Below are 27,865 nucleotides of genomic sequence, written 5' to 3'. Positions count from 1 at the left end.
TGGGGTCTGAGAGTAGCCTGAAGCAGGAAAAAAATCCTACACTTGCAGCATAAGATGGTCCTTGACTTCTGCTCATTCCCTCTTCAGCTCCACTTTCTCCCTCTCAGGATATTTTCATGTCCCGTCCCCCACTAGAAGCTCCTAGCTTCTGGAGATGTCACCAGAGACTGCATCCCATTGGATCCCCAAGAGACAGCTTAAAGAAATGGGCACAAGGAAACTCATGGATTGGCCTGGCTCAAGCAGCAGCAAGACAGAAAAGGCACACACGTCTCTGGGCAAGCTCACAGTGACCGGCAAGGATGAGGAATAAAGCCAGGATATGCACGAAGTGTTATATGTACCCGAGGAAAGAGAGTTAAATCTTTGAATAACTTAGCCTTTTTCTAAAATTGATTCTCATTTGTGACTACAGCCCACAACTTACAATCACAGTTCTACAAGTTCCTTGTGGCCCTCATCCAGCACTTCCTAAACCTATCTTACTCTCAAAACTGAACTAGCCACTATGTCTAAAATTAGCTACTATCGGCAAGTCCTAGAAAGTTACGGGTCAAGCACATTTATACAAACAAACAAAAAAAAACCCATGCTTAAACATCTAACAGGTAATATCCCAAGCTAGGGATCGACATAGATTCATCAAAAAAAAAAATCATGTCAAACAACCTTAATTTCTCTCCACTACATGGTGGGCAGCAAACTTAGTCGACACAGAGGTTAGATGTAATTTATCTTGACCTTGGCCAGAGTTTTGAAATTCTCTCACACACAGCAGTTCTCATGAACCACTTTGGGATACATGATTTAGATTCAACGACTCTAGATATGGATGTTCAACTGTTTGGAAAAGCTGTTCTTGAAGAATAGTTATTAGCGATTCATTGTAGAATTGAAGCCTGCCCCAATCTAACACTATTTAACATTTTCATTAATGATGTAGACAGTGAAGTAGAGAATGCTTACTGAATCTGCAGATTACATCAAATGAGGGAATACTTGCAGGTATTGTGAAGAATGACAGTTTCAAGATGATCTTGACATCCTGGCATCCTAATCAAGTAGTGTGAGTAGTGTGAACTAAATATGATTAATTTTCATAAAAAATGTATGAGGGAAATAATATTCAAAAAAACACTGCTTGAGATTTAAAAAAAAAAATCAGATCGATGAAAACAAGATGGGAGAACGACCTGGCAACAGTTCTTCAGAAAGGGACCTGAAAGTTTGGCAGATCAAGTTTCAACATGTTCCAATAATGCCATCGTATTGCAAAAACAATAGTAGACATGTCAATTCATAAGGCACATGGTGTGATCTTCACACCCTGCTCTGTACCAAGGCCTCAGTTGGGTTACATCCAAGTGTAGACATTACTCATAACTGGGTAGCCCATGGTTCTCACAATGAGAGTAAAGGCTAGGGAAAAAAAAAAAGAAAAAAGAAAAAAAAAAAAGGATGGAGGAAAGGAGGACGATGGGCTTAAGCTACCCCAAAAGAAAGTTAGGTTAGGCATTAAGAAAACCTTTCCAAACGTGGAACAACTGCCAACTAGCAGAGACTGAAAGCAGCTATGGAGATTTTTAATACTAGTTGAGCTATAGTCAGATATTAGTTAAACTTTAAATTGGGTAAAGTATTGTGATTCCCCCACTCTTATTCTTGATGAATCAGTGAAGTGATTTGATGGATGTATATAACTACAAATACATACATACTGAATGTTATAACTTGAAAAGTTTGTTTGTTTAAGCTCTGGCTTGGTAAAATTCTGCTGAACACTTGATTAGTAATAAGCTTATGATTGAAGGAAAACATTTCCTGACATCACATCTCACATTTTAGAAAAACAGTAATTCTTTTCAAATCCTTGTAGCATTTACTAATGTGATAAATTATTCTGTATCAGGTTATAACTTGTCTAATTTAAAGCAAGCATATTATATGCTATGCTATGATTAAGAAATTATGTTAATCCAAAACAATGGATCAAGATATCCTGTACAAATATCCAGTTACAAGAAAATACTTTCATAATCACTGATGATTAACACTGCATGCACTGGGCTTATTAAAAAACACTTAGGCTAATTGTTCTAAGCATAATTTACCATGGATTCTCAAAGCAGCTAATGGGAGTGAAACTTACAATATGGACTAATTTTGTTTAGCATACTTAAGCAAAACTGTAATATGGTTCTGCTGCTACACATCCAGTTTTAGTCTTCCTGGACTTGAAAGAAAAAAAAAAAAAGTAGATCTGTTGTATTATTCTGTCTGCTATTGATTATGCCTTGGCCTTGACTTCCAAACAAACAAGGTCAAAAGGACTAGTCAGTCAAGTTAACTATCTTCTAGTTAAGTAAGATGAATACCCCTCAAACTGAAAAACGTTTCTGAAAGACCGCTGCAGGACTGATTCAAGGTCTCTGGAATCTGCCCTATTGAAAAACTAAAGAAGTTCATTATTTCTGTTTCATGAGAACATTCCTGTTTTATAACTGCTTAGACAAGAAGATGACAAAGTGAAACTCTGGAAGCTGGACTGAAATCGGAGTGAAAATAAGTGTTTGCATAAAGCAAAGTAGTTAACGTGGGAACAATTTATGAATAGTTAAACTAAAGCTTTTATTAAAAGGCCAGTTTCCATTTTTACAAAATAATGCTATTAGCTCAGGTATATTTTTCAACTTAACAGTAGAATTAGAAAAAAGATTAACAAGTAAAATTATATAATTAATTTGTGTCAAAATAAAGCAGCTGATTGCAGCGGCTCCTTCTAAAAATCTTGAACATAAAGAAGATCGTGTTTTTTACATATCTTGAGGAATAACATAATGTGAAGCTAATTTGATGGAGGGAGTTGACTGGTTAATAAAATATGGATTCATTCATGTACCTACATAAATGTTACAATGCTACTATCTTCTAAGACAGGCTGACTTCCTTAGTCCACACAACAATATTAGGTCTATTAGGACTAGACTCTTGAAACCATAGGATTCAGGTGAGTAAAATCAAACCACATTCTCAAGCCTTCATTCAGCTACCGCATAACTTTGCGGGCATCCACAACACTTCAATATTTAAGATCTGCTTGTGGACATGCTCATAATCACCTCAGTTTTGACAGGGCTGAGTGAAGTACCTGTCTCATTCTACTGGGAGACACAGTGGAAAACAAACCACATCTCTCGATAGTCTTGATTCTAGACGGAAGTGCCAAATAATGCTGACAAATATCTACCAGATCAGGGCCCAGCAAAATTCAGTCCAGTAGTTGTATTTTCCTTTAAAACACAGTAAAAAGAGATGATCGTGACAGACTCCCCTCCTCTTACAGAGATACAGCCCTCACTCAAGGTATAGACGTTTGTGTACAGTTTTCTTTCCAGCCTGAAGCAACCTAAAACCACTCCTCCCTTTTCCTAGGAAATACTCTACTCGGTAGTAATGACTTAAAATTTAACTCAATCAGCAGGAAAGAACCTGGAAAATAGATCATGACTTCACTAGCAGCAGCCGAATGGAAACAGCTAGGTTTCAAGATTTCCTCAAAGGAAAGCACAAAATACGTGAAAAGAAATTCAGAAGTCCGAACAAAAATTAAAGAGCAAAGAGGGTTTCTGCGCAGCTCTTCTTGGAGCAGAAACTGGACACAAAAAATAGTCTGCATGAGAGAAGGAAGGTTCTTCACTTAATTTTGATGTATAGGTTTCTTGACTCTGTATGTGAATAGTACAATAAAAAGTCAATTGTGATCCCAGATTTCTGGGCACCTATGGAGCGGAAAGAGTTTAATTCAGGCCACGATGCTTCAAGCACCCAAAAAGACAGGAAGATGAGTACCATTAGAATAGCATTTTTTTAAAAAAAAAATATATATATATATATATACATTTTTATTTTTTTACTCTGACTTAACTATATCTTGTCTGATATTAGAATAGTTTGTATTATCCAAAAATATATTAAGTAGTATACTATTAGAGACTGATACAAAGAAAGTTATAATGTAATTCAGACCTTTCAATCTGCTAGCACTGCACAGGCCAGAAGTTTGCTTTATGCTTCATTCTTATCCTTCAAAGTCTTACTGAATATACTGCTACCTAATGTATTTTCTGTCATTTACTCTCATGTCTGGGAGGAGAGGGAAATACACACATAGGACTTACTCTTTTCAGTTTCTGTTCTTTCTGTACTTACGATTTTTACCCTTCTCCAATATGTACTTGGAAAACAGCTTAAATATGTTTTCATATAAAGTAGGAAATCTTTTTTTTTTTCTTTTTTCACTCCCACCACCCCCCACTGTCAAAAGTAGATGATAAAAACTAAAAAGTCAAGAATAAATACTGCCAGATCAACATTGAGGAATACTGAGAAAGAAAGGGGTGCACAGGATAATTACAGAAGTGGGTAAAGGGGGAAAATTTCACTAACCTGGGCAGTCAAACTGCAGCAGATGTTGAGATCTGAAGGGAGATAAATGCAAAGATTAGGAAAGCAAGTAAAGCATGGGGAGCCACTGAAGATTTGAGGTCTCAGAAATATCCTCCTTAATTACACTGTACCCTTACAAAACCAGTGCCTTGCTAACTTTTTTTTTTGGGGGGGGGGGACAGAAATATGGTAGATAAAGTGGATGAGAAAGGTAATAGTGCTAAAATCAACAGGTATACCTATAGCTTTATCTTCAGATTACCTACAGTATGGAGAAATATCCGTTTGATACAGTTACCTGTTAGTACTAAACATCATTTGAAAGATACTATCCTATCTTTACAAAACATACTAACAATAACTTCTGGGAAATAAATGATGTAGTAGCCTTTGGGCGAATGAATGATGGAGAAGATCTGAAAAAATGAATGAGTTTCTTGATCAGCAACCAATGAAAGCAAGTGAACATGGTGATGGAGGGTGATTTTTTTTTTCCATTTTTGGAGTTAAAAAAAATCCAGATATACCAATCAGATATTAAACACTTTTTACACTTTTTTTAGTAGCAAACTTGTGACATAATACAAGCGGTTCACAAAACAGAGACAAAACTTACCTTACAAGAACTGAATTTCTTCAGGATGTGCTATGTGTACATACTTTACTGTGGATGTGCATGTATTTTAAACGTTTAAGTTGAGAGCTTTTTGGTTACTAGAGTCCATATATCATACATTGTACTTTTCATCATCCTTTGCACTCAGACATACAGGACAGCATCTATAGCCGTGTTGCTATTTGTCCCCACTAGGGAATCCAGGGCACAGGACTTCAAAGGAGGGAAGAGAGGTGCAGGACTAGGACTGTGCACACAAAATGCACAACCTGAAGAGCTTCAGTTACTGCAAGGTATATAACAACTGTCTACTGTGACTCCTCAAGCAGATTGATGTTCCACTGCAGGGAACACACACAGCAGAACTGCCACCACCTAGGCACAGATGACCACTCTTGCGAGGACAGTAACTGAAACACTGGTTTCTCAAATGAGGACTCAAATCTAGAGATGTCACACCTGACAACATTTAAGGAACACAGTATCAGCAGGGTGGCATTGAAGAGTTACCAAAATATTTTTAAGTGTCATTGTGAACAATGACTTGGGTCCTGTGAGCAGTGCATCAACTACTGCAGTGAGATTTAGCCTGGCCACCCCCTAGCTTTTGCAGATAGAGCAGCTCAGATCTACCTGGAGAATGTTGGTGGTCACTATACAGTCTGTATTTTCCAGTATAATTCTTTTTAAGGAACTAAAGCTTTTGCCAGGGGAAGGTGCAGTTTATAGGTGGAAAATAGCTGTCTTTCTGAATGGGCAAAATAGAGAGACTGTATAGTCCCGAATAAATAAGTCCTTTCACAAACTGAATATACACAAGTGAATACAGTTTTCAAAACACATAGCAAGAACTTTGAGTAAGTTCCTAGGAAAACTGAGTACAGAGGATCTCATGAGAGCCTGGTTTTTTACTTGTGAGTTGCTTGCACAGGAAGATGGTTTGTACTGGCAAGTGTTCCACGAGGCAAAGGTTCAAGCATGCATGAGGAATAGATTGAATTCACACAGCAGAAACAGATCTTCTACTAGCATGAACAAGGCAAATCACTGCTACACAGCTGAGAAAGAGGTAGAGACAAGAAGTCAAAATAGCTGGCTGGTAAAGAACAGGGCTGAAGGACAAATCATGTTGGTTCAATTTAAGAATGCAGTCCAATTGGGGGGGGGGGGGGGGGGGGGGGGTGAAGTTGAATCACAGGAAAGCAAGGATCTTGCCTTCAGGGAGGAAAAAAGGAAGAAAAAAATCAAATCTGCTTAGCAACAAAAATCTGCATCATCCATGATCCATATCAGCAAGTTCCCCTGTTCACTATGTTCTTTCTAAAGTGGGGAAAAAAAAAAAAAAAGACTTTTTTTTTACTAAAGAGACGGAACAAAATGGATGTTGTAGCAAAAGATGGAAAGTATAGACCAGAACAGCACTATCTTTTTGTAGACAAACTACATGCGTGGGTGTAGCAGCTAGATCCAGCAACTTCAAAGTAACAAACAGAGAAGATCTGGAGACAGACTAAGCCACAAAGAGCACATAACTAAGTCTACTGGAGCTGTCTGATTTTGTGATGAAGCCTGGAAGGTGAATGAGTTTGTTTGTATGCATAAACAAGTTCTTATGACTAACAAAGTACTTTACAGAGACTCCAACCATCCCCATGCCCTTCTCCAGAACAAAAAAAAAAAAAGGCTCTTATTAGGATGGTGAAGATTTTGCACTCAGATTAGCTTCCTCCTGAGAAGCAGACTGCCTAAATCATTTCATTTGTTTTTTTTTTTTCTATGACAGAAGAAAAAAAAAAACATTTTGAGTTTAGGTGCCAGTCATATGTTCTGATGAGATATAACTGAAACAAATTAATTGCTTTAAAGCAGTGAATTCCCTACACAGGGGAAGGACTATGACCTTTCTCTCCGATCATAGAAAATACAACTGCAGTATTGCCCATAATAATCTTTAAGCCCAGAGCTTATGTAAAAGAATGGATTCTTAAATTCTCAAAACAGTTCACGTTTTGTGGGCACCGTATCTGTCACTAAAACCAGTGAGCTTCTTCCCCCAGTGAACTGCTCACCAGCACTTCTGCCCTGCATGTCAGCAGAAAGTCCCTCACAGAGACTCACTACACTGTTCCAGAACTTTAAGGCGGCAGACACTTACCGATAAAAAATACCTGCCTGTTGAACAGTCCAACTTTCAGCAACCCACCTGCACCAGAGATACAGGCTGGCATGTGGCGAAACACACACTGTTACTGTTGGGTTTCGATCTACAAGACTGAACACAGTCTAGAACTTACAGAGAAGTACACCCTTGCAAATGCGGAGACCAAAGAGACCACCATTCATTAACCTTCACTATGCAAAGGGAAAAGGTTTGACTTCCACGGGTTAAAAAATCCTACTGAGCTCCTCCATCAGGCCCCTAAATATTTCACCACTAAGTATTTTCTGTAGAGAAGATCTCTTAATTAGCCAGCTACCTTGAAGACCCGGGTTATAATCCTCAAAGCTGTCAATAATTCAAATGACAAGGACTCTGTCCTGTCAATGGTTTTGACCTAGCACAATTTAAGGAACACACCGGGTAGTGCAATGGGAGCGTGGAATCTTGGAAGTCGAGACGTAAGAACCAGTCTCTTAATTACACGTCAGCTCACAGATGAACCAGTTTCTCCAAACATTTTGAGAGGAAAGTGATCCAGTTCCTCTTTTCCAGGAGATTTCCTATTGCAGGAGATATCGGAAGGACAGCTGAAACACCACGGGAAGTAACGCCCTGAGCACCCAGATGAAAGAGAAGCCAAGATGACTAGGCACGCGGGGTGGGCAATGCTGACTCAAACCCTCAGACTGGGCCAAGGGCCTCCGAAGGATAACACGGCCAGTCACTTAATCCCTGTCACAGCTGCCTGTGGCTGAGCAGAGCACAGGATGACTGGCCTGGTAGGAATGCATAACATAACTGGCTCTTCTTCCCAGCTGTTCCTAAGGTCTATAAAAAGAGAAGGCGGCTGAACTAACCACCTTCATGCAGCTTGGGCACCGAATCTCTCAACTTTTCCAAGCACAGTATTCCTGGTTTACATACGGAAAAGCACAGCAATACAGAGGACATATATACTATGGTATATTTTTATTTCACAGTGAGAACCAGGATCTCTCTTTCTACAGTGATCACAGCTGCACAAACCGGTGCCCACTGCTGGCAGCCAAGACGCTAATCCTTCACCACATTATTGCAGTTTCCCCAAGAATCTGAACAGCAGTTTACCAGCAGAGGCAGCGAAAGACATTTTGAAACAGCGTAAGATGCCAGCAGAACCCTAGTCTGTACCTAACATCAGTGCTGGGGCTGCTGTATCTTCCTGAGAACACTTTTCATCTGGCCAGCTGCTTTGAAGCCTCTTTAATTCTTAATTTGTGAGGCATTTTCTCTTCCAGTACAGTTGATGAAAATCTTAGAGCAAAGTTCAAGGAGATGCTTTGTTTCTCAGTGGCAGCTTCTAGAACCAGAGGCAACATCCACCTGCTTATTCCAGGAGCTGTGGCTGCACTCTCACTTTCCTGCTCTTTGAAGGTCCAGCTGACCCTATTCCTGGTATGTTCAGATTCACAAAAGCAATGAAACACTGAATCTGTAGTATCTATGTATGGAAGGGCATAAATCCAGTATTTAAATCTGGATCCCAAGACAGATTTTTCCAAGGAATTTGTTGGAAAAAACAGCCAGGAACACACCACATTTTAGACCTTAAATATGAAGCACACAGACACAGAACACATGCATTCCACATAGCTGCTGCTAACCAAAAATCTCTACATACGCAAGTATGCACGTGTGGAACATGAATGTGGATAAACATCAGAAGAAAAAGTCAGATTTACACAGCAAAATAAGAAATAGGAAGCAAAGCAGGGTGAGAAATACTGAGCTCTGTTTCCTGAGCTATGAAACTCAGGAATAGAGTACAGTCAATGTTTCAGTGTTATGCTAGCTTTCACATTGCATATCAATTATAGACATTACAAGATATAGCTTTGTATCCAAGTGTATAATCTTATTTAAACTAAGATAAGCTTAATTTTCAAATAAATCTGGCCATGCCTGAGGAGTACCTATTTTCTTTATCAATAAAAGGTTCAGATTTAGAAACAATCTCTATCAATATGCATTTTTATTATATTGCCTTCCATCCATTTTTTTGTTTGGTTGTTTTGAGGTTTGTTTGTTGATGTTGTTTTGTCTTAGAAAAAAATATATATTTACACTATTTTAATTATTCAATTAAGTTTTTCAGCCTACATTTGAAATACAGGGTTGAAGGTGTCAAGCACGGTAAAAAAAATAACATGACCTATCATTAGCAACAAGACATATTCAATAAAAGCAACTGCTACACCAAACCACATCTTTATTTTAAACTGAATTGATGGAGGTATTGTGAACATCCCAGGACAAATTACTATGGGACTGAAACATTGCACGCAACGTGTTAAGATGATGTTCTCCAGTCCTATCAGCATTCCTCACATTGGCTGACTATTGCTATCAAAAAACAACACAGTACTGGGCCCCATTTTGTGAAATGTGTCATTACTGACAGTCCTAAACTCAAACTGAACCCACCTTAGAAGAGACTATGCAGTGACTACACCCATTTTAAGCAGTATTTATTTTCACCCTGCTAAATAAAGCACAAAAAAGCAAGGGCATTCTTTTTTAACTGCCTAGCATGCCATGTCACATTTTAGACGGAGTTGACTAACAAGCTCCTAAGAATTAACAATGTATGATAAGAAGATCCTTAAAATTGAGAGGAGTAGCAGCCATTTGATTTAGTAATCCCATGAACTATCAACTTCCTAAACAACAATCTGAATCACTGATAAAAGTATATAATAAAACTGAGTCAAAACCTATGTATACTAATTCTCCTAGCCCAGTTCACCAAAACTGTATGGAATGGAACACCCACTAAGAGAATTTGACATGAAGCAAGTTGGGTTAAATAAGGGTTCTCCTTTTTTGTTTAAAAGTTCTCCTTTTTTGTTTCTCCCCTGGAAAAGCCAAAAGGAATATGATGTCTATTTCAAATTTAGCAGACGGCTACAAGTCAGGCACTGGTAACTCATGCCAGCTAGCACACCATATAAATTGCTCATTTGTTTAATTTTGGTTACAGCCTAGTTCATGGGAGGTTCTTTTATCTTGTTTTAACAGACTTTTGCTCAATCTAGCAAACATGGCGAGGCTGGATAAAATTGTGAAGGCCTGGCTAATTCTGTTACTCCAAAACCCAAAATAAACTTATACATCTTTCTTACCTCCTTCTTCCCAATATGCTTCAGGAAACATGAAAGAAACAGAAATCCGTTCTGGCTTCAGAAGCAGACGGAGCCAGAGATTATTTTACTGACCAGCTGCTGTGCCAAGCCAGCAGGCAGCAGATGATGTGCTGTGCCTGCAGGACACCATGCATGCAATCTTCAGCTCCCCTGGGCTCAACTGGTGGCACACAACTGGTAGGCATGTGGAGCCTGTGCCCGCTTCACCATGTGGCCAGGAGCACCCACACGGTGACAGAAGCTGATGCTCCAGGTAGGAAGAATGGGACTTGGTAAATACAGGAATCAGGGCTGAGGGTGTTGGGGTAGGAGGGAGGAAGAAACAGGCCAGGTGTCCCAGTCAGGCTGATTTAGTGGAAGTCTGGGAGAACTACCTGACACAGGGAAACCAGATTAAGAAGACAGGTGGTGTTTGGAAACAAAGCTGAAATCCTGATATAAGGTAGTACACAGGTAGAGAAGATGGCTGGGCATAGTTTTCAAGTCGGACAGGCCCAAGGCAGGCCTTCTCAGCAGCAGAAGAAACCCTATTGTTACTTTTAGGAGAATAATTTACAGCTCCATCTCTAAATCTTTCCTGGAGCATCGTATGTAGATTTCTTTTCACTGGGCACTTGCAACCAGTGGTCTAGCAGCCTGGCTATTGCTAACCATCCCCAACAGCAGAAGAATTTCAAGAGTTATAGCATAATGAAAGCTGTCAGTTGTCCAAGCATCAAATCCCTTTTCCAGTTTTGCATAAAATTTTAAAAACACAGTAAGCCATGGGACAGTAGTAGCTTCCATTTTCTAAAGCAGAGGAAAGTAATTCTTGCTTGGAAGATGCACAAACAAGTCATTTTTCTTTTCCTTATAGCCTTCAATTTATCTGGAGCCTTTAGAAGTACGTATTTTTTTATTTTTTTTTTATCAAAAGCAGACAAAACTAGGTTCAAAAAAATAAAAATAAAATCCAGAGTTATCTACTGGAGTTTAAGTATTTGTGTTGAAGGGCAGACTTCATTCTGTTCCTTCATAGAGGTGTTCTCCAACACTTGCACATTCGGACTTCCAAATACAGATTCACAGAGACCTTCTAAAGTTTTAAGGAGTCCACCAAGCATACAATGGGACTTGGTAGGTCAGGTAGATGGAAAAGACCTTCAAGATCACCAAGTCCAACAAACCTAGATGATTCTACACACCATTGCCCACCACCAAATAGTATTATAGTTCTTTACTTATTCATGTTTTCATAAAAATAAATTCATCTTCAAGTTTCCAGTTATAAAAAATACCTTCTTTTTGAAATTATTATGCTCGTTACCATTTATATGAATGGTATGTGTAAACACAAGAATGAAAGCTAAGCTGCTTCTTGTTTAGAAGGACTGTATTTAAAAACAGTGGGAGCTTAGTATGCATTATTTAAGAAGATTTCCCTCTGGTTTAAAGGAGTAGCAGAGCAATTATACTGTAAAATTGGGTATTTAACAGAAAACTTAAAACAAAACGTGTGGGTTTCAGAGTTTGTTTTTTTTCAGTAGTAAGACTTGTAAGTGAGGAGTTCCTAAAAGCTGGTAGAGCTTCCCCTCTCAAATATAACATAGAAACCAAACTGACTGCCAAAGACTTGGTTAGAAAGTTAGGCTTCATTATTCCTCTGAATCCAAAAAAAAGGCATTAAAAGGCATTTAAATCTTTTACTATAATTTGGAGGTAGTCTTTAAAATAATACATTATAAACACTAGAACTACTTAAAAGTAGGTTATCAACCACTGTATTACAAACAGCCTCCATCAAATTTTTTTAGAATCACAGAATATCCTGAGTTGGAAGGGACCCACAAGCATCATCCAGTTCAACTCCTGGCTCCACACAGGACCACCCAAAACTCAGCCCATGTGTCTGAGAGCGTTGTCCAAACTGCCCTGTGGAGCCTGTCCCAGTGCCCGAGCACCCTCTGGGTGCAGAACCTTTCCCTAACCCCCAGCCTGACCCTCCCCTGTCCCAGCTCCATGCCGTTCCCTCGGGTCCTGTCGCTGTCCCCAGAGAGCAGAGCTCAGCGCCTGCCCCTCCGCTCCCCTCGTGAGGGAGCTGCAGGCCGCCATGAGGCCTCCCCTCAGCCTGCTCTGCTCGGGGCTGAACAAACCAAGGGACCTCAGCCTCTCTTGACACATCTTCCCCTCCAGACCCTTTGCCATCTTTGCAGCCTTTTCATGTACTGGAGCTGTATTTTGCAACCAAAATTTGTGCCAATCTGATATGGAGGGAAAAAAAAATATCAATACTTGTATTTTAGAGGTTCTGCTTGAATAGTCTTGTTCTTCAATTCTCTGGAAACATTAATAGCTGTATCTAATAGCTAACAGTATTCTTGGCTGCATTAGGCAAAGTCCTGCCAGCAGGGCAAGAGAGGCGATCGTTCCCCTTTAACTCAGCATTGCTGAGGACACACGTGGAGCACTGTGCCCAGTTCTGGGTCCCCCAGTGCATGAAAGTCCTGTACATACAGAAAAGAGTCCAGTGGAGGCTGCAAAGATGATCAAGGCACTGGAGCACCTCTCCTTTGAGGAGGAGAGGCTGAGGGAGCTGGGACTCTTCAAGCCTGGAGAAGAGGAGGCTCAGGGGGATCTCATCAATGTGTATAAATACCTGAAGGGAGGGTGCAAAGAAGACAGAGCCAGGCTCTTTTCAGTGGTGCCCACTGGCAGGACACAAAGCAATAGACATAAACTGGAACAGAAGTGGTTCCATCTGAGCACCAGGAAGCACTTTGTCACTGTGTGTTTTACAGAGCAGAGGCACAGGTTGCCCAGAGAGGCTGTGGAGCCTCCCTCCCTGGAGATCCTCAAAAGCCACCCGGATGTGGTCCTGGGCAAGCAGCTCTGGGTGTCCCTGCCTGAGCAGGGGTTGGAGCAGGTGGCCTGCAGAGGGCCCTTCCAGACTAACCATTCTGTGATTCTGTAATGCTTGCTCTACAACACTTCCCTTTTATTCCTCTGAACACTGTTTTATTTCAGAACATCTGTATAGAATCTAACAGCATAAAATCGTAAAGTCATAGAACCATTTAGGTTGGAAAAGACCTCTAAGGTCATCAAGTCCAGCCGTTAACCTAGCACTGCCAAGTCTACCACTAAATCATGTCCCTAAGCGCCACATCCACATGTCTTTTGAATACCTCCAGGGATGGTGACTCAACTACTTCCTTAGGCAGCCTGTTCTAACACCTCACAACCTTTTCAGCAAAGAAATTTGTCATAGCGAAGAAAGATGTCACAATAGCCTCATCATTGAATTAGACTATTTCAAGGGACTATTCACTGTTTTACAGAATAAGATCTACATATCATTAAAAATTAAGTAACAAGAACCAGCCATGAATAAAAATCAGTTTATAACTGCTCAAAAACAAACCACTGCACATCCCTAGGTATTTTTTTTCCTAATGTTAGTATGCATGATCCAGAGTCAGTAACCTAGCCAATGTATTACCAGAACGCAGTAATGCCACCTGCTATATTATACACAAACTGAAGGGCTTATAAAGAGTCAGAAAATTTTGACAGAATTCAAGACATTTATTATCATGAATCTTACTGTAATGTCATGGATGAATAATAAATATTAATGTGATATCACTGTTTTCATAGTGTGTAGTAATTCTACTAGATCATGCCCTTTATCAAATACTCTTGAATGGGAGGATGAGTGATGGTGTAAATAGCACAGCCCATTGCAGGTTTGGTGGTTTGTTTTCTTTCCCCTTTAAGCTTTTTGGTTCGCAACACTTCAGTTTAGACAGCACCACCAGGGTTCAAACATAATTAACCACTGTATAAATTCGTCATTAACTACACTTCATGTAATGCATCTCCCAGTTGCATCTAAATGTCTTAGCAGTGTACACACAAAAAAGTTCAGTACATGAGTAAGAAATGGTTGATTGACAGATTCCCCACCATCAGAATCTAAAGCTGTAGCAGTTATTGTAAACAGTGATAAAAAACTGTTGAAATGGCAGCTAGACGCCCCAAGATAACAGGGCCAGAAATATGTGCTATAGTGATAAACCACAAAACTAAAGTCTGAGAGACAGATAAATCCTAATCTTTTGCTTTTAACAAAAAAAGGAAAATAGCTGATAAAATATAGCCTAAAATGCAATTTTTAACAAACATATCATAATTTAAAGGAACAAAATTAGAAATCAGATAGTTTTCCCTTTTCCTGTTATTTACTCCTTCCTCCCATTATATCTCTAAAATGCACAAGTACCATTGGCAATGTTTGCAGCTTACTGGCAAAAATAACAAGCAATCCTCCTTATCACCGTTATCTTCAGAATAGCACAGAATACTTTTCAAATGTCTCTTTTCATGGTTAAAGTATTTTACATCTTTCTTTCTATAGAACCTAAAGTTGAGAACAAGGAGCTAAAATTTTAACTGGCTTTGTCTACTAGTTTTGATTAGAGCCCTGGAATCTCCTTTAATCACAGACATCATCAGAATTAATTTCATGTTTCTCCCCAGGACATCTTTAACTTATATGTTGATTCCTATCACTGATCTTAGTCCATAGCACAAAGGGAAATTACAGTACTTTTAAATACATCATATGTAGGAAAAGATCTGCACTTACCAAGTGGACATAAGGCACAAAGTATCCAAAAAGTGCAGCTGGAATCCCAAAAGCCCAGATTCGGTAACTCATAACTTTGAAAACGGAGAAATTGAAAATCTTTTTCTCAGGAGGAAATCTGAACTTGCCCTTCTTTGCTCCCTCCTTGTCTTTGGCGTTGGGAATGAGGGGTTTGTACGTAAAGCCAGCCAGAAACAGAATAAACATAAGAATGCACAGGACCCGTAAGGTGTTGAACAGGCCAACAGAATCAATCAAAACTCTCAAGAGGAAGGGCAGTGACACAGTGAACAAGCTGCTGCCAGCAGTGACGATGCCATTCACTAGTCCAAGGCGTTTCTTGAAATAGTGCCCAAGAATGACCAAAGATGGCTGGTACGCAAATGAGCAACCACAGGCAAATAAGACTCCATAGGTGAAATACAGAGGTTCAATGGTGCTATATCAAAAGAAAAGAAAAAAATTAATGTTTTGTTAAGAACTTATGCTCACATTCAACTACCATATACAAGAGTTTTTCTAATGAACTGACATATTTTCAGGTGTGAGTTAAGAGTTTATATGTACTTGTGGTTGAATTACACTGTGTAGACTTAATTAACCAACTCTTTTTTCTAATGAACATTTCCGAGAACTTCACTGAACACAAGAAATCAATATTATATTTCAGTAGAATTACACCAAGTAGTCTGAATAAAATTTTTAAAATCATTGTCAAGATGAGTTAGCCAAATACAACTTTAAACATTTTAGTTTTTTTTTAATTATTATTTTTAGTTTTTAGTGTTTGTTTTGTTTGTTTAAATAAAATTATATTGCTTTGACTTACACATTGCTTCCCTGTTCTAGCAGTTCAAACATAATATTTGGTCCTCCTCATGAGCCCAGAAGAATTAAACATTTACATAGTTTATTATGAAAATAAAACAGCAAAAGCAGTAAGCATTATTAGTAATATTTTTTTCTCAAGTTGTGGTAATATAAACCATTATTAGGAAATGACAGAATTTTTAGTTATTAGAGTTTAAGACAAATATTCCCTTCTTTATTATATATTCTAAATTCTTCGTTTTGATTCAAATACTGGATAGGCCAAGAAAGAAAAAAAAAATTAATAATGAAATATTTCAGCTCTTGTTAAGGAGGATCCCCATCACAAGTTTCTCCACCATCATCTACTATACAACATGACTGAAATTAATTAAGACCATTGCATTATACCACAGACAGACATAAAAAGCTCGTTGTGTAAGAAATGTTAACAGTATGAAGTAGCAGTGTTAGTATTAAATTAGTACTCTACTATCGATAATTCAAAGAAAACATTTTTACATTTTGATGAAGGGGCACCAACGTGTGAGAAGTATTATACTAACTTTCTGAAGTGAAATGTGATATTTTTACTTTTTTTTTTTATATTATGTTTATAAATGAACCATAGGTTCTTTTTAATCTGCTAGCACCTGCTTTTAAAGCAGTTGCAGAAAACCAGTTAAATTGTTCGCCAATATATTAACCAGTTTATTTATTTATTAATAGTATGAATGCTTTATTTGGCGTGTTTCACCACAGAATGTTACCTGCCAGCATCTCTGCATACCCCAATATGTTCTGCAAGCTTCCCATGCAATTACAGAAATTCTTAGAAAACAGTATTTGATTAACACGTCTTACACCATCAACTATGGTGTTGTGTGTAATTGTGAAAAGGACTACATGTGTAACATTATTGTTGCTTTCTAAATTAAACTATCAATTTATAAAACATTATATACGAGGTAGCCAAAAGAAACAACGTAAGAGGGAAAGACTGATTACCTTAAGCAATGGAAAACATCCAAGAAAAATAAAATCAGAAGATATAAAATGAGAGGAGGAACATAATATAGTAAGGACAAATAACTTTTGCTTCCTTTCTGTGGATTCAAACAGTTTGCAGTATGACATACATCAAAAAATATTTTTCCTGCACTGCAAATGCTCTTACATCTCAGCTTCCTAAGAGATACAATTTGTATCAGGTATGTATGTAACAAAAGCAGTAAATCATATTTAAATTTGCCTGCTGTATGAAATTTCATCACTTCTAGAACACTTCTATATCTGAACTATACATCCTCAATTAACTGATAACATCAGCATAAATCATTTTATAGTGTAAGTAACATAATAAAACACTAAGAATGCACATTAACTTGTAAAGTACTATAATAAGAACTCATCTCTTATCCAAAGCACAAGTGCTCCTCAAATTCTAAAACAAAATTCAAACAAGCTAAAGTATTTTTTTTTTAAAACCGGTACAAAATAACTTCCTTTTGCATGCAGCTTCTGTGATGTTGTTCCAGTGGATATCAGGGAAATGTATAAAGATAATAACCTTTTCTTCAAAGGCAGGAAACATTTTCCCTTTTAATTTACAGTAATCAGGCTCCATTAGTATTTATCAGTTACCACAATATTGTGTTAAACAGGGAGAAAAGACTTTTCCAATACATATTCTTTAGTTTTCACCTCAAATGTGGTGACAAGCCTCTTAAAACATATCAGAGAGTAGGTGCTCTGTTTTGTTTGTTTGCTTTAAATAAAACATACTTGCATTTGGATTAACTAAAAAAAAGAAGACTTGCTCAAGTAGCAAGTAGTAGTTTTCCTTTTCCCATAAATATTATTTATTCCCAGAATAAAAAAAAAAACACAAATCTCAGCACCTAAACCAGGACCACTTGTCTTCTCTTTCAGTAAACTTGTGGGTATGTTTTCACATTAGAGGACATAACCCAAAGTAGATGCATTAGCTCAGGCATAGTGCCATGCAGCACAATATCCACCCATTCAGGTAACAGACAGCTCACATCTGTCTGGTTCAGAACAGAGGCACAGAAAACACATTTTCACAAGTCTGTTAGTATAGATATGTTTTCTTCTACGTAGAAAACTTTTCAGAATTTTGCTTTTCGTTTAAGCCTTGTATGCACTTAGCAGAGTCTCTGTTCTCTGCTAAGGGTGGAAAAGGCAGACTGAGAACTAGATGTAACTATAGCTTATTTTGCTATTTTCCTATCTTCACTAACCAGTTTCTGCTGATGACTAAAGTAAGTTTCCTGTTTCCTCATCTTCTACTGTGCATGTCCAACAAATCAGTCACTCGAACTTCTTAGGATTTATTCTGCAAAAGTTACAGAAAATAAAGTGTAATCTGGAGGGAAGAAAAACACCCATCTACCGTTTAAGTATTTTCAGTCACACAAGAAAGAACTGAGATTTCCTTAAAGACAGTAAACTCTAACTCTAAGCATATATCATTATACCAAGTTTGTCACTATCTTAGGGTTAGGCAACTGGAACAGGAAGAATAGAAGAAAACATTGTTTTGACTGAAACATTAACACCTCCCTGGAGGTTACTGCATAGTCTTGCTGTTGATACATTCATACATAGCAGCTCCTGTTAAATAGGGTGTGCTGTTATGAGGTTAGATTATATGTTTAAAAGAATTTTTGAAGTTAAAAGCACCACGTACAGTTTTGACAAAAGTCATATAGTTAGAAAAACAGAAACAGATAGAACAAAGTTTCTAAGCTTCACCTAGCAGATAATATAAAGTAGCACTGCTTATTTCTTCATATTCTGCTGATAGGACCAACATAACCTCTACATCGTAAAACTGATAAAAATACTTTAAATGTAAATAAATTCTTTTACCTTACAAAAGAACTTGAAAGGAGTCCAACAAACCCTACTGCAGCTCCAATAACAGCAACTTTTCGACAACCAAACAGGTCTGTGAATATGCTGACTATTGGAGAACAGAAGAAGACCATTCCCATAGAAAGAGAGCTCACCCATGCTGCAGAACAGAAAAAGACAGTGTTTTAGAAGACTGAGTAATTTAAGCTTTCAGCTACTATTTGTTTTAATTCAGAAACACATCACGATACCTAAAACTGTACACTTTTATAGTTTTTAAAATACATTTACCTAACATGGTAAAAATTAAAAGCCTGACCAATTTACATGATCAAATGATTTAGACTTCATCAGCTCAAGAAATACAATTATCTACAGAAATTATTATTGCTTTTCTTTCTTTTTTTTTCAACACAATTATTCCACCAGTGACTGAGCAAGTATTCAAGATGATGACTAGGCCATTAAAGATAACTCCACATTCATTCTGAAATATATTAATACATTTCACTTGATTTAATTCTATGCTTCAATGACTTTAAACAGCTAGGTTTGCTGAAAAGTTTAACAAACTTTAATTGCATGGATCTAGATCCAGCTCCAGCTCTACAAGTATTGTTTAAACTATAGTTGTTTGTTTATAAACGAGTCTTTAGATCATTAAGACTTAGTTCAGATGAGTACACTGAAGTTACAAAACACGCTTTTGGGGCTGAATTTCAAGCATACCAAATCACATGCTACAATATCTTCAAGTAACTTAGGTGGAAGAGTATTTGATTCATTTTAAATTAAAAATCAACTTTCTGCTTCACTTTACACAGGCATACAGAACTGCATCATTTACCAGCTATCATGTAATCATTCTTCTAAATACACTTTAGTAATGTTACACTCAATGGTGCTCCCAGGTCATAAAGGTAAACTATGCTGTTCTAACACAGGATTTATAACAAGCATATCTAAGTGGGTAAATTTCCCCATCTATTTAGGTTAAAAAAAAAAATAGTGAAAAAAGCTGTTGATGCAAGATGCATTGGGAAAAAAGTACTTTAACTTCTTTCTGGAATAGGTTTAGATTCGTGTAACAGGGATTTTGTTTAGAGTATCTTTGCTAAAGACAGTTAGATAACAATTGTGATTCACTGATAAGGGTAAATAAGACTGCTTGAAATTAATAAGTATCCAAGAGACCTAAGGGACGCTATTTGGAAGCAGATATACCAACACCAAGATTTTTAAGCTGCTGAAGTGCTGATGAGGCATATGCACTGATGAAGACCCCATTGTGCTATGCACTGAAAAAACACAGACTAAAACAAACAAGCAAACAAAGAACCATTTCTTCAAAAGAGTTTACAATGTAAATGAAAGACAAAAGAACAGATGGCTAGAGACAAATAATGAGAGCACATGAAATAAAACCTTAATTTTAGTGCAAACAATGATCTCAATGAACTATGAACTGTTTGGGATAGTTTGTTTTTATGTGCGTGTGTGTTGGTTTTTTTTGTTGTTTTTTTTTGTTTGTTTGTTTTTTTTGAGCATGTGATAAATATCGTGGAGTTTCAAGGAGCATTTTGTAGAGGAGAAAGGTACTTTCATGGGTATTTGTTGCATTTCCTGGGCCTGACTAACCCAAGCCCAGTCAGCCTTGCACCTTTCACAATCCAGTGATGCTGAAAGGTAAGGGACAAATTTATGAAATGTCTGTCCTTCCTCTTCCTCTGCAGTCAAAAAAAAAAAAAAAAAGGCTCAAAAGCACCTTGGATGTGGCAAGAGAAGACCCAAGCAAATGCACAGATGGCTGCTGATGTTCTACAATTCATAAGCAGGAGTCAGAGGGATCAACTGCTCTCACAGCCTGGAGACCAGCCAGTTGTAGAGCTTCTGAGATGTCAACTTAACATCTGCAATATCTCATCACCACAGAACGCTTTGGGTTGGAAGGGACTTTAAAGAACATCCAATTCCAACCCCCTGCCATGGGCAGGGACACCTCCCACTGGACCAGGTTGCTGAGGGCCTTGTCCGGCCAGGCCTTGAACACCTCCAGGGATGGGGCATCCACAGCTTCTCTGGGCAACCCGTGCCAGTGCCTCACCGCCCTCTGAGTGAAGGATTTCTTCCTTAAAGAAGAAATCATCTGCAAGACTCCTCACTTTTTTATTTATCTTGCCCAGAGTGAGCTGTACAGAGCCTCCAGTTCCGCTGTCCAAAGGAAGTAGCGTACGCAGGTAGAAGGAACATCCACGCTCCCCCCCGTCAAACGTGACAGCTCTGCCACCCTGGGCAGCCCCCAGCTCACTGCGTGACTCAGGGGGACGGCTGCCTCTGCCACCTGCAAGGCCAAGAGAACAGGCAGCTGGAGCTTGAGAAGTGGGCACTGAAATGCCCGCTGCCATCAGGTTGGCAGCGGTATGAAGGTCCAAGGAACGGCTGAAGCTCCTTTCTGCCAGCCTTTCTGCCTCCCTATGAGAGGACAAGGGCAGCCGCGGCACCAGAGAAGCCCACCAGCGATTGCTGGCTGTGAGCATCCAGTCTCTCCTGCGTGGGTACAGGCGCCTCATCCACTGCGACAAGCGAGCTGAAGAAGGTGGGCAACTGAAAAAGTTCAAGTAGCCTGCATAAAGGCACAGACTAAGTTACTTCAGATCCCCATGTGAGCGTGCAGCAGTCCTATTTCCCAGTTAGCACAGGCTGTGTGGTTCGTGTAGCATTCTCCTTGGCTTAATCAAATAGTTTGTAGTACTTCTTAATGGCTTACAGAGCTAATAAAATTAGAATATAAAAGCCTGCAGTGAAAACATTCAGCTCAAATGACATTCAATTAGCAACATGCTGACTTTGTCTTTTCATGTTTCCTAATGAAAGAAACATGCCTTTATCACTTGATTTCCTCCTTATTACAGCAATGACAGGCTGGCCTAAAACAGAAGGATGGCTCCACAGATTTCCCACATAGCGTGCAGCAGAAAGGAAGGACAACGACCTTATCTGAATGCGCTGGGTTTACACAGCAAGGTTTTGGTAGCCAGAGGGCTGTAGAAAAAGTTAATTCCATCCCTGCCAGGCTCAGTACAACCTCCACGGCGGGTCCCTTTTGGAGCTGGCTCTGATCTGACCTGGGGCAGCTGCTGGGCTCTGCTCACAGAGGCCACCCCTGCAGCCCCCTGCACCCAAGCCCTTGCCACGTAACCCAACGCACTGATGCATTTCACAACAGCACTGCAATTGAATCCAGAAGCAGGAGTCCACGCTTTACCACTTATCCACCTGCAGGAAACCGCAGCCCTCTAATGTACAACTGTGAGTTTGTATGAGGTTCTTGGACCCTACAGAAACACAGCTTACAGAGATATTGTTGGCATGCCTTGTATAAACACCCTGATTATTTAACAGAAAGAAGGCTCTCTAAGTTAAACTTCATATGTATGCATACTTCAAGAAAATTTGTTTTCATCCTTTATGAAGAAGCTCAGCACCAAAAAAAACAAATCTAAGATATCATAAGCAGAAGAGCACATGTGAATCATTTATTTCCTTAAGGCAAACTAGTCTTGCTGCAATATCTTGATCCTGTGAAGAAGTTGATGGACATAAAATATACTCAACAGATCTATGTGATTTTCAATTTTTCTTTGCTATAATAAGCTTTCAGGCATTCTCACACACTTCTTACACTCAGTATGAGAAAGGTACAACAAGTTGTGGTTGTCTTCTGCATTTTAAAACATAAATTACAGTAACTGTCCCAAATAAGTAATATGAAAAATTACAAATGCACAGCTTGCCAGGATTGCAAGAGTTCTCCAGAGCACTTATTACATACTAATTAAAACATTTTTCTTCCAGGCTATTGGCTGCTTTCCTGGCCACATGCTGGCTTTATTCCAAAGCTGTTAGTTCAGACAGTAATACAACACCTAAGTGCTACATGTAACTGCATTAACATTCATACACAAAGCATTTTGATTGCCACAGAAGAAAAGCTATTCTTACTTTAGGAGGACTTAAGCCCTCCTTTAGGCACTGGAACTTAAGAATTAACTCCTCAAACCACGAAACTGCAAAACAACCAATTATTGAGCTTCCTTAGAAGACATAACAGAAGTTACTTCTTACATTAAAAATATCAGGCCATTGATATTGATATACCATGCCTATCGGTAGCATTGATATACCATGCCTATTGGCAGCAACTATATCGAAAAGTGTTTCTATGCCACTGAAAAAAAAAATACTGTAACTAAAATTATACCGAAATAAAAATCACAGCTACATGTCCTTTTCTTATCAGTTCACTACAAGTATAAATAATGCAGCTGTAATCTGAGTGTATGCTTGCACACTACTTGTGTTCAAAGGTCTACAGCTATAGTATATATATACACACATACAGCGATGCAACTATATACGCATACTCCACAAATATGTTGCTATTTTACTTCTTTTTTAATTAATTTTTTTTAGTAATTTAAATGGCATGTCTTTTGCTTTAGCAATAAATGTAAGCATCCAATATCTGACTGTTCACAAAATCATTCCCATTGTCACAGCTGGATTATGCAATACACATTTATGTCCCAAACTACGTATCAAGCTGTCAGAAGTTTTAGTTCACTCTCTAAACACAAACACAAGGACTTAGAAGACAACAGAAAAGAAAGCATTAATACCAAAGCATATTGGAATGCTTTAACTATGCATAAATATAAATAAAGGCTACCCCTCCATAGCATTCCTCTTTACACCAAAATTTTTCTGTGCATTACTCTAAGTCTTATCAGTTTTATCCTCACAAATGTCTTTCAAGTGGTTGGCTTAATACAGTAATAACACAGTTCATTCCCTAATGAACTTCAAGATTTTTTAAAAATATTTTCCCCTGAGAATTTTCTCGTTGAGACAGAGAACAAAAAGCTATTGTCTGGAAGAGAAGTGATAGGGGCAAATGAAGAGAAGAATATTTAAACTGAGGATTCAAAAGCAACTCCGAAAATATTTTGTTTCCCCACATTAAAAAAAAAAAAAAAGACGTGTTTGTGTAGCTCATGTAGCAAACCAAGACAGCAGTATAATTACCCTTCACAGGACAGCTGGGAGAACAATGTATTTGGCAGTACACGCGCTAAGACGGAAGCACAGACCTTCGAAAGCGAGAGCGAGCTTTCTAGGTTTAATATCACAGCAGATCCCCATGCACAAAGACCTACAGCTACACTGTTTTGAAACATCTGCAGAACAGCCTGGCCAACCACCACCTACAATGCTGCTTGCTGTCAGGTGTGCTTCCTAAAAACCCTATCTCCCACTGTCCCCTTGGGTAACGAGCACAGTAGTTCGGGCTGTACTACACCAATGGTTGTCCGTACAGACTGTAACGATGCTGGGTAATGTAAAGCTCTTGTTTTAACTCGAAATGAGCAGAAAGTACAGAACCAGGGACAAACTGCTTCAGACTCTAGAACTGAAACCCTGTCAGTCTCTAGATTTATAAGACGGAAATAAATACTTCTCTCACATACTAAAGAAAACATGTGAGATTCTTATTGTTTCAAGTACCCTAGAAAGTAGATTTCTAAGAAAAAATATTTCGAAGTGAATGTGTAAAATAAGCAATATAGGACAAGTTATATGGGCAGCAGACGTTTAACAACTTTCACTGTCACACACTGAAAAGGTTTGCAGGGAAAAAAGTAATCTATTACAATGAAATTATAATACAGAGTTAATGTAGCTGCTTAAATAATGGCACTTAGTAACTTCTGAATACACAACTTTAATGCTATTTAGGAGTGTCTTCCTTGTATTTTTATAAAAATACTTGAAGAAAATGGAACGATAATATTCACAACAGAAGTATGAAGGTTTTCATATTAAGTGATTAGCTGTGATTTATGCAAGAACAGGGAAGAATGTAAGTACTCTCCCAGCCTCAAACCATTCAGAGCCGAGGAACTTCTTGAGCCAGTTTTTTTTTCTGTTTTGAAAATAATAATAATATTTTTTTTTGCCCCCAGTGCATTCATTGGCATTCAAGTGAGACTTCTCTTATGAGAACTTCTATTTCTATCCTCTCCCAGAACATTTATACACTTTCAGCACCCACATCATCTTACAGCAAACTACTCCATAACTCAACTATAGGCTTTGTGAAAGACAGTCTTCATCTCTTATTAATAATTCCTTGCCCGCATAATCAAATTTACATGGCATTTGTTTTAAGAAAGAAGGAACTGCAATACTGTCTAGATCAAAGACTAATTTAGCCTAGCATCCTGTTTCTGACCACCACAAAATACATAGATAAAGAACATTTAAAACAGGGCTAGCATACTGTAATACCTTTTCCCTAGCTATGTTCTCCCAACATCCAGCAATAAGCAGCTTAGAAACCTCATAGAATCATAGAAACATTAAGCTTGGAAAAGACCTCCAAGATCATCTGGTCCAACCATCCCCCTACCACTACTATCACCCACTAAACCATGTCCCTAAGAACCAGGTCCAACCTTTCCTTGAACACCCCCAGGGACGGTGACTCCACCACCTCCCCGGGCAACCCATCCCAATGCCTGACTGCTCTTTCTGAGAAGAAATGTCTCCTCATTTCCAACCTGAACCTCCCCTGGTGCAACTTGAGGCCATTCCCTCTAGTCCTATCACTAGTTACCTGTGAGAAGAGGCCGACCCCCAGCTCCCCACACCTTCCTTTCAGGTAGTTGTAGAGAGCAATAAGGTCTTCCCTGAGTCTCCTCTTCTCCAGACCAAACAACCCCAGTGCCCTCAGCCGCTCCTCATAGGACTTGTTCTCCTGGCCCTTCACCAGCTTCGTAGCCCTTCTCTGGACACACTCCAGGCCCTCGATGTCCTTCTTGTAGTGAGGGACCCAAATCCGAGCACAGCACTTGAGGTGTGGCCTCACCAGAGCAGAGTACAGGGGTTTTCCAAAGCAGAAGGCTGCATCTAAACATTTTTCAAGAACATTTAGCTCTACCGATAACACTTTGGCTTCACTGCATTTTACTGTAATCAGTTACAGAACACGCTCAGACACCAATACCACCGAAAACCAAAACAAACCAAAACAAAAAAAAAAATCTGCATGTATTTGGATTATATTTCCCACAGTTAGCAATGACTTGCAGGTATATTTACTGAGTTCAGTCTACTAAATGTATGCTTAGTCATTCAGCAGTACCACAACACAGCAAGTCTAAGGAGGCTACCTGCAAGCTCATGTATGAGGACAGGCTACAGTTTTGGATTTGTTCAGCTTGTAAGCAAGAAGAGCAGCAGCTCAAAAGAAATGTAATTACTGGCTCCAGACATCCAACAGGTGATTATTAGAGAATGCAGGGCTAGCCTTCAGCAGTGAATAGTGACAGGGCAAGGAATAACTGATACAAACCACAATAAATAATATCCCAGTCAGACGGTACAAAGGCAGTGAAACACCAGAATGTGTGGTCCAGAACAGCTGTGGGATTTCCTTCCCTGGATATATTGAAAATGTGACTGGACAAGGCCCTGTGAACAACCTGATCTAATCCAGAAGTTCAATGCACTTTCGAACCAAATAATTAGCACTTAGACCAAATAATTAGCCTCTTCCAACTCAAGTCGTTCCATGATGGAACAGTCCATTTAGGGAACTCCTCCATTTCTGGAGGAATACTGTTTTAAATCCTTGCTTCTTGAAAAAAAATAGGTGCTGAAGATCATGTTAATAAGCCTCAGCAGTTCCTCAGAATAAAATAAAAATAAAAAATCTCAGGCTAGAAATGTTAGGCCAGCCATCAATCCCTTGTATGTGGAACTTAGGAAGAAAAAAAAAGGGCAAAGCTGAAAGATTAAGATGCCTTCCCTCCCTCCCCTCATCCCCCTCAGGAAATGGAAAGGAGTAGATGGCATCCCTGAATTCTAAGCCAAAGAGATCCTTACAGGCAGATCTCTAGAAACTATTATTAGCATTACAGATGTGAGCTTCATTATTATAAAACTACTAATCTCCCTACTACTGATGCAGTTTTTCCATCAAAATTGTTTTCTTCCTATTGCACGTACCCAGAAGCATGGGGTTACCCTCTGCCTAAGACACTCCAGACACATCCTCTTTTCCCCATTAATTATTTTTTTTTTTCCTTCAGGGCAAAGCTAGTAATTTCTAAAACGTGGAACTGTTCAACAGCCGTTAGTAACGGTCCCACAGAACCATCAGACCCAGCAAGTACCAGAATACCCTCGCATGCCCACAGAGCCCCTGTAGGTCAGCCCCCCTAGAAGTTGCCAGCCCTATTTTTAACCAGCCTATCACTAGCCAAAGATGTCAAATGACTTGCACTACATTCCCTGCTGACAGGAGCTCACGAAAACTGTCTGACGGCTCAGTAGCTTCTCATGAATTCTGACGAATTTAATGTCATTAGAGTACCCCCGTGTTCCTATCACTGGGGGCACAGTGGAGGGAACAACTGAATTTCCACCTAGTCATTCCCATTACTGAGCAATCCACAGATCACAGAACCATACGTCAGTAGACTTTGAAATGTAGGTAGCATTGTGACATATATATATATATACATATATATATATATATACACACACATGACATCTAGAATTCCCACTGTCATTAACTGAGTGCACTGATTGTTCTACTCAAAAAGACTGCTGATCCCATTTAGAGCGAGTATGTGTTTAAGGTCTAAAAATAAATTTATGACATAATGCTGCTACAGGAAGTATCCTATACTCTGAACTCAGGTTACACTGCAGATATCTGAGGCAGGCTCTCCCTTAAAGCAACGCTAACCAAAATATGAGCCCTGGTTTAAATGAAAATTATAAAATATTCAGGGCAAAGAAATTTTAGTGCAAGGAAATAGCTTTGGTGTTCCCAAAAGATGTTATCTTGAACAGTCTTTAAGAATCAGAATGATCTATAAATGATTCTGATCAGATTTCCACAACACAAAGAGATCATGACTAATACATAAACACTGATGAACCTGGCATGAGTAGAAATACCTGACAGGAATACAACGCATTGTTTTTACCCCAATCCTCCTTTCTCTTGTCCTTTGGGAGCAAGTCAATTATTAAATAACCTAATTACTGAAAGATGTTGGGAATTACAATGA

The 27,865-nt window shown here is 38.8% G+C and overlaps 1 protein-coding gene across 4 annotated transcripts in view; it reads right to left on the bottom strand.

The window, feature by feature from the left end:
• SLC16A10 (solute carrier family 16 member 10) overlaps positions 1 to 27,865 on the bottom strand; it is a 73,282-nt gene that overhangs the window by 15,935 nt on the left and 29,482 nt on the right. For all 4 annotated transcript variants that reach the window (XM_083831550.1, XM_083831552.1, XM_083831553.1 and 1 more), the window contains 2 exons: positions 18,738 to 18,882; positions 15,033 to 15,471 (listed from right to left, as the gene is read on the bottom strand). In XM_083831550.1, the coding sequence (XP_083687676.1) occupies positions 15,033 to 15,471; positions 18,738 to 18,882 (584 nt within the window). The remainder of the gene's footprint in view (positions 1 to 15,032; positions 15,472 to 18,737; positions 18,883 to 27,865) is intronic.

This window comes from Anser anser, assembly GCF_964211835.1.
Source record: "Anser anser genome assembly, chromosome: 3".
Classification (NCBI taxonomy): Eukaryota; Metazoa; Chordata; class Aves; order Anseriformes; family Anatidae; genus Anser; species Anser anser.
The sequence above is the reverse complement of the archived record's forward strand: the minus strand, read 5'-3'. Positions and strand labels throughout refer to the sequence as shown.